The 12805-nt window shown below is 33.3% G+C and overlaps 1 protein-coding gene across 1 annotated transcript; it reads left to right on the top strand.

Annotated features, from left to right (window-relative positions):
• Positions 1-4575: 4575 nt before the first annotated feature.
• LOC128232443 (2-(3-amino-3-carboxypropyl)histidine synthase subunit 1-like) lies at positions 4576-12298 on the top strand. The gene is made up of 12 exons (XM_052945991.1): positions 4576-4674; positions 6654-6727; positions 6956-7025; positions 7485-7548; positions 7924-8045; positions 8356-8510; positions 8796-8914; positions 9251-9319; positions 9563-9719; positions 10144-10244; positions 11260-11338; positions 11785-12298. The coding sequence occupies exons 1-12, from the start codon at positions 4614-4616 to the stop codon at positions 12094-12096; spliced, it is 1383 nt and encodes a 460-aa protein (XP_052801951.1). The 5' UTR covers positions 4576-4613; the 3' UTR covers positions 12097-12298.
• Positions 12299-12805: the final 507 nt, after the last annotated feature.

Genomic DNA, 12805 nt, shown 5'->3' with positions numbered 1-12805 from the left:
CAAACACACAGAACTTTCTTCTATTCGACCCATTGGCATGGGTGGTTGGGTGAGCTTTTAAACCCTCGCCATCGGGTTTTACTAGTTACAAGTTATACTCATTCGGCGAGCACACCACGATTTACATTTTAGGCTCAGCCTGTCATAGGCATCACGGCGGGGAATCCACGTGACCAAATGGTAGGTTTCAGTGCAAGATGGCGTCACCAAAACGCTCGACTCGAGCCGAAAATCAAGGCAATACATATAATTATAAAACTTTCTTTATTTTTTAACATAGCTTATCATATGCCCACCTATCTAGTGTGTATTAGCATATCCATGTTTTCCTTGAAACTTTAACCGTTCTCGAGAACACTTCTGCAATGATTCCAAAATGTACGAAATCCGACTGGTAGGTTACAGTTCCATTTATCATTTTGGCTCGGATTTAGCAGAAAATGAGGTTGTAATTTGGGAAAATCGCATAAAACACTTAAGTTTTGTTTAAACATAACAGGCACATGCATTTGGCAACGAATATTTTAATGATTTTAAAAGATATGAGAACGAAAAGAAAATGATAGGCTGCAGCTCCGATTTTTGAAGAGGTAGGTTGCGGTTCCATATAAAGGTTGTCGTCTGGACTGCAAATTATGTAATGTGATTGAATCACTGATATTGTATACAAGCATGGAGGAATTGAAATGTGACAAACTGTTTTAATTTTTAAGAATTAAAGATATATATATATATAGGATTATTGAATAATATCACGTTTAATATATAAATAAATGTTAAACATCCTGATATTATATACACGTCGTGTATATAAAATCAGGATGTTTAACATTTTTATTTATTTACTGCCGATATATTATTATGTGAAGTATTATGGATACAACTTTTCTACCACCTCAGATAAGTACATCCAATAATTTAACCATGCTAGATATTCTTATCTTGCCCACGGGCAAAGATAAAATGCCCGTATGGAACTCCTTTTTAATGGTCACCACATTGTAATTACCTCCCTTGTTGAAGACTGTCGTCTGTAGCATCATGGAAACCTTGTCTTGTGGCAATATTTAGAATGCTAGTTAATTATTTCTCGCTTCGAATGTCACCATAAAACAGTTTTCACGCACCATTCAAGAAGTAATGGTTCACTCTCCTTAGAACTATTTAAAGACCGATTTTACTATTGATTTAATCTGAATCACTGCGCGCATATCCATGGCAACCACGAATTATCTCATATTCATACGCAATTATTTTCACTATGCACAAAAGAGTTCCAGCAAAAAACTCATTTTTACTTAATTATTTTTAACTGAGGTGGGAGAAAAAGCATCTACCATAGCCACTCGCGGATGAAAGGGTAGTCCTCATTTCCACAAAACACCCTACGCTCGGGTCGGAATGACTTATGAACCTATCTTACACTCTCGGCCATGGAAGAAACTTATAATCTTTATCCTGATCAAGTGTTAAAGATTTCTTTAGTTGAAGTTACCTTTAGGTTAACACAAGGTTTAATAAATAAAAAATACCAATCACTTGGTTGGTATTTGTTCATTTAAACAAAGGTGGTCTCAATTGGTCCGAAGTTGTTCAACACGGCGCATTACTCGAAAGCTAACTCTTCAATATCTTACATCATATTTTTTCTAGTACTGATATTAAGTCAGGTAATGCATGTTCATGACACTGAAGGATTATAACAGCGACGAATGTAGTTTTATAATTAAACAATGAAGGAATAAGCTAGGTTTGAACCACATCATCCTGCGATTAAACAATATTTTTACATATAAAATGCATGTTGCCATTGAAAACCAGTCGAGTTTAATTCGTTGATCTTGTTCAAACGCAAGCAACAAAGTTAAACGTTATACTTAACTAAAATGACAAACATTGCCTTTCATGAGTTCTGCTTACATGAACTGGTGACCAAATATGTATTACATGTAATATGTAAGGAGCGATTTAAAAGTTCAAACGTAAATGGGTAATAAATATATATAGCTTTATTTCCCCCATTTTCTGGAGATGTACATGGTATATGGTAATGCATACATAAGCATGAATATTTACAAACACAATACAAATTTGATAGTACATAGTAATGAAAGAAAGTCACAGTAACATAAATTGCGACAAGTTTGTTTTATACGCATTAAGTTGGTCTCGTTTATAATTTATAATCTGCATACAAGTCTGATCTTACAAACGATTAAGAACAATGATAATGCATCGGCTAAAATCAATAGACTGTTTCCTATTAATTTAAGCAATATTTCTTCGAAAGCGAAATAGAAATAGCTGTTTAAGGATTAGCTCATTTTGTCGAGTGGCATTGTCATTGGTGAAGTGCTCTCATCTAAATGCGTCTTAGTTTAACACATCATTGTATAATTTAGCACAGTTCATAAGGAAGTCCGGGTATAATTGTACATCGAGTACCTTTATCAAATGTTCGTCGATTTTGCCAAGTGTGTATATAATGAAGGACTGTCTCGATATCGTACTAAGTAAGTCATACATCGGTCCACTCAAACTTTTAATCGCCACCAGGAATAAAAGTCGCGAATAGCTAGTGTTATTTGAGCAACACTCGAACATCAAGTGCTCGAGCTCATGGCTGCATTGTCGATGGCATAAACGGCAATCGGCTGGTCTGGGGGACGCTGGCAGCAAAGACATGCTTGCAGCTTCATGAGGGAGAGGTTCTCGGGACGAGCTCTCGCGACGGACCACACACTTGATAGGCACTTGATAAACGTGTAATATATCAATTTGTCACAGAAAACAAATCATTAATGATGGTAACCTTATAAATTTGTAAGCAGAAAAATCAAAAGTATAAAAACAGCAGTCTCGATGTGATCTTCAATGATTTTATAATTTTAGATGATGTTATAACTATGTAAAAAGAACATGGTATAGAAAAATATTAGTTGAGTTTTATGGGAACCTATATGTTTGGCTTGAACACTAAAACTAAGTCAAAGAATCTGCAGTCCAGACGGCAACCTAAATATGGAACTGCAACCTATCTCTTCAAAAATCGGAGCTGCAACCTATCATTTTCTTTTCGTTCTCATATCTTTTAAAATCATTAAAATATTCGTTCCCAAATGCATGTGCCTGTTATGTTTAAACAAAACTTAAGTGTTTTATGCGATTTTCCCAAATTATAACCTCATTTTCTGCTAAATCCGAGCCAAAATGATAAATGGAACTGTAACCTACCAGTCGGATTTCGTACATTTTGGAATCATTGCAGAAGTGTTCTCGAGAACGGTTAAAGTTTCAAGGAAAACATGGATATGCTAATACACACTAGATAGGTGGGCATATGATAAGCTATGTTAAAAAATAAAGAAAGTTTTATAATTATATGTATTGCCTTGATTTTCGGCTCGAGTCGAGCGTTTTGGTGACGCCATCTTGCACTGAAACCTACCATTTGGTCACGTGGATTCCCCGCCGTGGGCATACATGTCGGCATCTCCTTTAAGTTGTAGGACATATCTTTGAGTGTTCACTTTAGTTTTATCGTGTACCTGCTGCAGTAGCAATAACGGTCTATAATTATGGGTCATTGTCATCTTAATGACAAACAAGTGTGTATAACCGCTTTGATGTTGCACATTGCGGATGGAGGTGTGATCAACAGAAACATGTCAAAATACTTTCAATAATCATTGTTTTATTTTCTTAAAAACACAATTGTTTCGAAACACTAATGCACCTGTCATGTGTTATGTAGACCAATTTTTATTTAATATTTTGGATTAAAAATTGTCATTTACGGCAACAGAAGAAGGTATTTTTCCCATGTTTTTAAAAATCTTATTTTCGCGAAAATAACTTTATTTTATCCAAAAACTAACCACATATTTGTCAAAAATGTTATTTTCACCAAACTAACCCCACTTCAGATTTTTTCAAAATCTGATTTTCGCAAAAATAACTTTATTTTAGTCAAAACTAAATACATTATTGTCAAAAAGTGTTATTTTCGCCAAAACTAACCCTATTTTTATATTATATCAGAATCTTATTTTCGCGAAAAAAAACTTTATTTTAGTAATAACTAAATACATTATTGTCAAAAGGTTATTTTCGCCAAAACTACCCCTATTTTCATATTTATATCAGAATCTTATTTTCGCGAAAATAACTTTATTTTTGCCAAAAAAATACTATATTTTGGTAAAAAATGTTATTTTCGCCAAAAACTAACTCTATTTTCATATTTCTTTCAAAATCTTATTTTCGCGAAAATAACTTTACTTTTGACCAAAACCTACTATATTTTGGTCAAAAATGTTTTTTTCGCAAAAACTAACTATTTTCATAATTCTTTCAAAATCTTATTTTCGCCAAAATAATTTTACTTTTGACCAAAACATACTATATTTTGGTCAAAAATGTTATTTTCGCCAAAACTAACTCTAATTTCATATTTCTTTTAAAATCTTATTTTCGCGAAAATAACTTTATTTTCATCAAAAATAAACTTATTTTCGTATTTTAGTCAAAAAAGCTATTTTCAGGAAAATAACCTATTTTCGCGAAAATAGGTTATTTTCGTATTTTAGTCATACCTGTTATCACCGTTAAAAATGACAGATGCAGTTGTTGTTTCTGCCAGTAAAGAAAGAAAAGTCTTTAGCAACTCTAAAGGTTTGTATATGAAAAAGTTATTATTGCTTTACTTTTATATGGCATGGGTTTATAAACATTTCTCTCCTTTTTCCGTATAGCTTGTGTTCGATTGTTATTATATTTTCGGATAATGTGTATTCGGATATTGCAGTGCAGATCTTTAGGCGGTACCCATAGTCAGGTTCATTTTTTTTTAAAGAAACTAGACACCACATGGTCCCAAATTGGCACAAACAGTACTCCTTCAAAACAACCCAAGAATTGTCAATAGAAGCTAGTATGTGGCTTAGTCTAAAATAATAGATGTGTTATACGGGATTCTTCCAATCCCTAACGTCGTACGTGAAGAATTTGCCATATCAAAAATCTAAAAAAAAATCTGTCAACGTACAATTATTTGGACTAGTATGTGGCTGATGTTGCCACAATAATAATGCAAGTTTAGGGAACTATTTTTTAACTTTTGGCTATTAATTTTGTTCCCAAAACGCCCAAAGTCGACTGATTCATAGGAATATAAAATATATTCTTCAACTGTAACTCCACAAAACTTCACACTTCATTGATAAATAAAAACACAAAATTTACACATTAATTATTTTAGCCAATACCTTTCTCTTATTACACTTAAGTGTTTCATGAAACACTAATTCAGATCGACTTCTCTGTCAATAAAGCATTGCCATTTTAGCACTATCGAGTGAGTGCCGGTTATCTTTTGGCTCAATATACTTAGTGCTGGGATCTGTCATTCTTGGCTAGGAGAACAAGTGGGATATGGATGCTAAGAGTCGCCAAATAAAAACTTGTCAGACTTAAAAGCAGCTGTTTATATGGAGTAGTGGCTGATAATACATGGTTTAAAGAATAAACCCATTAACAATTATCATCATGTTATTCAGCGCTGTATCAGCTGAGTTTCCAAGTATTAAGGAGGCACAGTTGGTTTTCCAATTGAAAATAGAGTGGAATGTTTATTCCCAACACCTTGAAAGTCACTTGATCTTATACACCCCTGTTAATAAGTGTTTTAGCTCAAAAACTTTAGCATATATACATAATAAATAAGTACTACATTAGTTGTAAACATAAATTTTGGTTCATCTACATTAAAGTTAAGGAAGCTAGAATTAAAAGTGTTTCATGCAACTCCCTACCAATAAGTGTTTAAGCTCAAGAACTTCGAATCAGCAAACATGTTATAAAAAAGAATTACAGTAGAAGTAAACATCAATTACAGTAGAAGTAAACATCAATTTTTTTTATCTGCAATCAAGTTAAGGAAGCCAGAACTAGGCAACTCGCCATCATTTTCAGAGCATTAATCTCTTCCAATTTCTATACATCATTAATGCACCAGTCAATGTGATACATCAGTTAGTAAGATACAATGCATTGACACAAAGATAATATCAATTTTATGTAAGTTTTAGACAAGTTTCCTTTCTTCTTGCAATTGTATCATCAGGTGTCTAGTCTCCTTTACATGTACAATCTGTGAAAAAAGTTGGTTATGGGTGATCATTCCATTTTAATATATGCCATAAATAAGAATATGGTTATTATGATCAAGCTTTTGAAGGATAAGAAGGTCTCATTTTACCACAAGAATCATTTGGACATACTTTCTATGTTTCCTGTAACACCACAACTCTGAATGGTGATCCATTGTCAAATTATTAATATGAGGTATATGCTTAAATTTTTAAACATGTGATTTTTGCTTACGCAATGTAAACATGCAATGTATTTTTGAAAAAGAACAGGAATTTACAAGGCCAGCTCTAAAACATGTATATTTCCTAATGAATTAGCTATTTTGGCATAATATTTTATTTCCGAAAGTTGAAAATAAACCCAATTTGGAAGGCAGTGAAAAAAATACTAGTTAAACATTACCAAAGATAAAAGGATAATCTCTTTTGCAGAATATATGTCATAACCATTTATGAAATGTTACAAGCAAGATTAGACAGTACCTAAATACAATTTTACAGCAACAAAGCGAACAGCACACCAAATTCCAGATGACATCCTCAATGATACCAGGTTGAAAGCAGCTATTGAGCAGGTAGTAGATTTACTTTAAATACTTATCAGTATCAGTAAAATAATTTAAAGGGAAGGACCTGGCTATTGTATAACTTTTTTTAACTTGTTTACATATTTGACTACATTATTATACCTAGAGTAATGTTTTTGAACATTACTCAATTGTTTCTTCCCCTTTGTAACGTTGGTTCCTTCTTTGAGCTGTTTGTTATATGGAAAATAAAATAATGTTTTGTCCTTCCTACAGCTGCCATCTAACTACAACTTTGAGATTCCAAAAACAATTTGGAGGATAAAACATGCTGCTGCAAAAAGAGGTTATTTTGCCTTTTATGTGTGTGTGTGTGTGTGTGTGTGTGTTTTCGCTTACAGTTTCAGTTTAAACTTATTTATTTTATAATGATTGTGAAACAAGTATTACAACAATATAATTACTAATCAATCGCTTCTCATGTCATATAATATGGTTATAACAAGAGTATCCAGAGGCAAACCACTTTTGTGATGCTGAAGACAGACCAAACTCACAAATGCCCAGGCCAAGAATCAAACCTGAAACTCCTTTGTGTGATGCGGATGTGTTTGTCACTGTGCTAACCAGACAACCAATTAAGGACGAATATTTGGTTTAAAAACTGTTTTATTGTAAAAATATATTTTCATTGTGTTTTCATAACTGCTAAGAGATTTTATTTGCTTTATTTTTAATGAGTTGTACCATAAGATAAGATTTGATATGATTCAATATGGTTTAAAATGCAAATGAATGTTTTCAGTTGCCTTACAGTTTCCTGAGGGGTTGTTGTTATATGCATGCACCATAGCAGACATCATAGAGCAGTAAGTTTGATAAAATACAAAGCAAATATGTAATTTAAAAAGAAATATGAAAAGTTTAAATGCAATTAAGTTACCCTAGATCTACATTGAAAATTGTTTCGTCTGAATGAGATGTAGCCAATCCTTCCAACATGGCCAATTTAACTAACAATCATGGCCATCTCTCAAATGTTCCCACAACAGTCAGAAAATGATGTCACATAGCTATATATAACATCACCTAACAAAATGACATATTATATGTAGATGGTGCAAGACCAGGGTGTTGGTGTTCTCATTTTTAATAGATAAAGCACCAGAGTGGTTTTTTTTTACCAAATATAATAGGTTTTTACTGATTACAATTGTATTTGGACTTACAATTTCTTAAAATAGGTTCACAACAGCGGACACACTGATAATGGGTGATGTTACATATGGCGCATGCTGTGTGGACGATTTCTCAGCACGAGCGCTTGGGTCTGACATCATGATCCATTACGGTCACAGCTGCCTGGGTGAGTTAATGTAACTAGTTTATAAAAAAGAGGTCACTCACACTGTCTCTATAAAATTTCAGCTGTTTGGAAGAAATATTTCAGCTGTTTGGGAGAAATTTTTAGCATGTTAAGAATAAAATTCTGTCAATTTTGATTGTTTAATATACTTTTTCTTTGTCAAAGTGGCAATTTAATTTTCAAGGAAATTCCACTGTGCGGTTTTAAAGTGAATAATATGTGCATTTGTTACCTTGATTTTACAAAATAATACATCCTATGCACCACTGCATATGTATATACATGTACCAGACTCCTTTTGCTGTTGCAGTTCCTATAGACCGTACAGAGGGTATACAGATGCTGTATGTATTTGTAGACATCAAGATTGACACAGTACACTTCCTGGAGACATTACGGCACAACTTCACACCAGGAATGTCCCTCGCTCTTGTCAGCACCATTCAGTTTGTTACGGCTCTGCAGGTACTAAATGAACTTATTACTATGCAAAATTCTTGAATGTAAACTTCTAAAGGTTGATTTGACAATCATTCATCAACTAACTATGATCATAAAAGATACCATGATGATATTAAACATTGCAAAATAACTGCCTGTGCCACTGGCAGTGCATATCAGCTATCTCATGATTACAAAAGAGCTGAGCATAAAAGAAGTGCACTATTTGTAGGCATAACACCAATTTTAAATTGAATGAAATATAAGTTGTTTCTGATGGAAAATAATTTATTTTTTTAAATATTGCAGTCTGTGAGTGAGCACCTTAAAGATGAGTACCGGATCATCCTGCCCCAGAGCAAACCCCTCTCACCAGGGGAAATACTAGGCTGTACCTCACCCAGGCTAGATAAGGCTGACGCCATCATGTAAGTACAGTCATAAGAATTTAATTCCAAATTTCATTATACTACCCCATGCAGTATTTAGATGACTTTAAAAGATATTTGTTGTGAATCATTTTATTGTACATAGAGACCAACAGCCCATTACATATTCATTTTTTTTAATTTATGAACAATACTAAAATCTTGTATTAAAGTTTATTGACTGCAAAGTTCAAGGAAATACCTCTGTATTTAAGTCATACTATAAATCATTCAACATTCCAGGTAGAAATTACCTTCAGCCAACAGCCTGCAAAATTGTTTTTTAATGTTTATTTCATTTTCATTTGCTTTCATTACGAACACAATTATTTTCAGATATCTTGGAGATGGAAGATTTCACCTGGAGTCTATTATGATACACAACCCAGACATTGCTGCATATAGGTAAAACACTTACTGTAATATTGACTTGTTACACTATGGTGTGACTTTGTAACTGGTATAATTAACAAATATATAATTTGTTATAAATGTTGGAAGCATATACATGTACATATACTCATACTAATACTGTAGAATACTGTAGGATTGTTCACATTTTAGTTCACATTTTTAGCGTAAATAAACAGAAGCTTTTGATTAGTGAAGTAAAGCAGAGATTTTAAATTCGAATTCTTCATGCCCCAGGTATGACCCCTACAGTAAAGTGTTTTCCCGAGAGTACTACGAAACAGAGAAAATGCATGAGATCCGTCGTACAGCCATCGCCCGTGCCTCCACTGCCCAGAAGATAGGCATCATCCTGGGTACACTTGGCAGGCAAGGCAATCCCAAAATACTCCAGGTAAATTTTAAAAATCAATCTTGCTCACTTTGTAGTCATCATAAGGCTGTTTCTCATGCTTTGCTGTTGTAGTTCATACACAGTAATGAATGCACATGTATTTGTCACATGCAGAATAGTGATCAGTTGAAAAAGCATGTTTTAAAAGATGCATTGAAAAAAAATCAATCATAAGTTATTAAAAAATAAAAATAATTCTTTGATTTACAGTATTTATCTCATATTTACATAAATATATATAAATGTACATGGATGCTGTAGGTGTATATTTTGATCATACATTAAGGATACATATATGCTAATATTATGAAGGTTTGATTGCAAATCTCTTTAATTCAGTGTGCAAGTAAGGCAAACAATAAAGATTTATGTTTTGATTGTTTTATATCATACATTATATCTTTCTTTTTTTGATTTTTTTCAGCACCTGAAAGAGGAAATAGAGAAGTCAGGTCGCAGCTGTATCACAGTCCTGCTGTCAGAAATTTTCCCAGATAAACTTGCTCTCTTCAACGATGTGGATGCGTAAGTTTCTTGTCCACACTGAAGATGACCTAAAATAATGTATGCTAATTTTCAAGGCTTCTGTTGTTATACTGTGAAAGTTATATGTAAATCTTCATCAAAAGCCTGGCACTGTTTTTGTTTTAAAGTCTTTTAAACCCAGAGAAATATTTATCAATAGGCCATTCATGCTGAAAAAGTCACTGTCTAATTTTTGTTGTTCTAGCCATGTTTTGCAGACATTAAAAGATTGATAGAGACTTAAGGTTCACATCCTATTGTTTTACGCCTGATGTCTATGTTATAGAAGTTGAATATCATTTTTATTACTTTGTCAGTTGTATGACATACTTACATGGGCAACAAAGAATAGAAAGTTATAACATGATTGTCAGATAACACTAGACGAAATGTCATATCTATTGTAAACTTTATCTGTAAGGCTATTGTTATTCAAAATGAGTACCCGGTACATGTGTGACTGATAGATGACAAATCGGCTGCTACATATTAAACATGTGTATATATATTTTATATGAATTGTACATGAACTACTTGTTACCACTATTGTGTTATTCTGTAATAATTGTATTTTGGACCAGAGGCATTGTTATAAAATAAATACCACGTTATGAAATACTAAAAATGTAATTTGATCTGCACTTGGAATGCTTAACTCGATAAATACCAGTGAATAATTTGTGTTTTAAAGGTACCATAATATTTTTGGAGCATTGTTAAAAAAAGAAGCCATTTTGTTGTTTTAGCTATGTTTAAGGCATCGTTGGTTTTGTGCTGCCACATGTACATGAATTGTGAATAAGACTGCGTTAGCAGCAGTTTTTATATCAGTGGTCGAAATAAACACAAGCCCGCAAGCCCTGCACTGGTAAAATGTCTTCCGGGCTTGTTCAAATTCTGAAGAAAAAAAAATTGATGCCTAGTAATAGTATAGGAATTCGGGCTTGTTTATCCAAAAGTCTAATTTCAATGACTGTTATATAATATTGATTATTAATTTATGTGGTGTTTTCAGGTGGGTCCAGATAGCATGTCCAAGGCTCTCCATTGACTGGGGAATGGCTTTCTCCAAACCTCTCCTTTCACCGTATGAGGTTTGTATCATTTTTGCTCTTTAAATACAGCAAGAATGTTGCAGGGAAATTTTACAATTTAGCCACTAGTATTTCACAAATACATGTGTAGTAGATTGAATCAATTTCAGTCTGAGAAATATTTTCAGAATAATCCAAATGTGCAATATGAAGAGGCGTCGTATTTATAAAGCATTTTAAGTCATTTCATAACTTAAGTTGATTGCTTAAAAAATAATATAGTGAAAGTAAAAGAAATGTATAAGTGCTTTTAACATGAAAGTATGCTTTTTCAATAAGGTCAATTTAATGTATTTTTTATTTTTTTTATTTCTTATGACTTAAGAGATAGTAAAATTAGGAAAGTGGCTTAAGATGAATACAGCCCTAGAATTCTAACTCATTTGACTATATACCCTGGTAGCCTAATTTGACCAAAGTACTACTCTCCTATTTTGTATTTGTAGATGTCTGTGGCACTGAAGAACGTTGAATGGCAGAGTGTTTATCCGATGGACTTTTATGCTAATGACAGTCTCGGAGCGTGGACTAACAACAATGAGGCTCACAGACCAGTTAGGGTGAGGAAGGCCAGACCCATGAAGATATCCTCTACTGTAGATAAATCAGCAACTGACCATGTTGTTCCTGGCAATGAAGTTACAACTAACTCAGAGATAATTGCTGATGAGAATGTGAAGATGTCGGGTGTAAATAATTGTTGTAATAGTGCAAATGTTTCATGTTGTAAAGTAAATATTCACTGTGATAAATCTTGATGTTTGCTAATAAATACTTAGCATGAACATAATATCTTTGTTATGATATCACAAAAACATGACAAATGCTCGTCATTGGACGTTGAAAGAAGATAAATACCTTCATTTCATACATATACATGTGTAGTAATATCATACCTATCATAGTATTTAAAGGCAATTTGCTTTTGGTGGCTATTAAATTGTATTTAGTTGCATAATTATGTGATAAAATCACATTTATTATTCATTGAACTTCAGAGCTTGAGATGGAAGGTATTGTCCGAAAATACATAAATCACTGGCTGCATCTTTGCTGCCATACAAGAATGTTATGCATAACCTGGGATCAATACATTTATGATTTACCTCCCTGGCATAACAAGCCTTTTATGATTTTGTGAAAACTGGTATGACCTTGACCTTTGAGCTGAGAGTGCAAATTTGTATGCTACACAACTCGACTAATCTGTGGAGATTCCAGTTCTGGCCAAGACAAAAACAAAAGGTCACATAGTTGCTTTTATGTTGCATCTACAACCGACAAAGAACCAAGTGCATGATTGTTTTGTCTGCCCTTGGTGCTCCTGACTTCTATAAATTTTGGCTGAAAACCCAAAGCTTATATGACGTACATGTAATTCTAGCCAAGACCTGATGTTTATTGATGAGTTACTTGCCGGACGAACTGTGTTTTTCAGCACATGCTTCCTCTTAGAGACACAAAAAC

This window comes from Mya arenaria, chromosome 4 (genome assembly GCF_026914265.1).
Source record: "Mya arenaria isolate MELC-2E11 chromosome 4, ASM2691426v1".
Lineage (NCBI taxonomy): Eukaryota > Metazoa > Mollusca > Bivalvia > Myida > Myidae > Mya > Mya arenaria.
The sequence above is the reverse complement of the archived record's forward strand: the minus strand, read 5'-3'. Positions and strand labels throughout refer to the sequence as shown.

Coding starts and splice junctions, on each gene's coding strand:
- LOC128232443 (XM_052945991.1), top strand. CDS start 4,614: ATGACAGATGCAGTTGTTGTTTCTGCCAGTAAAGAAAGAAAAGTCTTT. Junction 4,675..6,653: donor AGTCTTTAGCAACTCTAAAG/GTTTGTATATGA, acceptor ACAATTTTACAG/CAACAAAGCGAACAGCACAC. Junction 6,728..6,955: donor TGAAAGCAGCTATTGAGCAG/GTAGTAGATTTA, acceptor TCCTTCCTACAG/CTGCCATCTAACTACAACTT.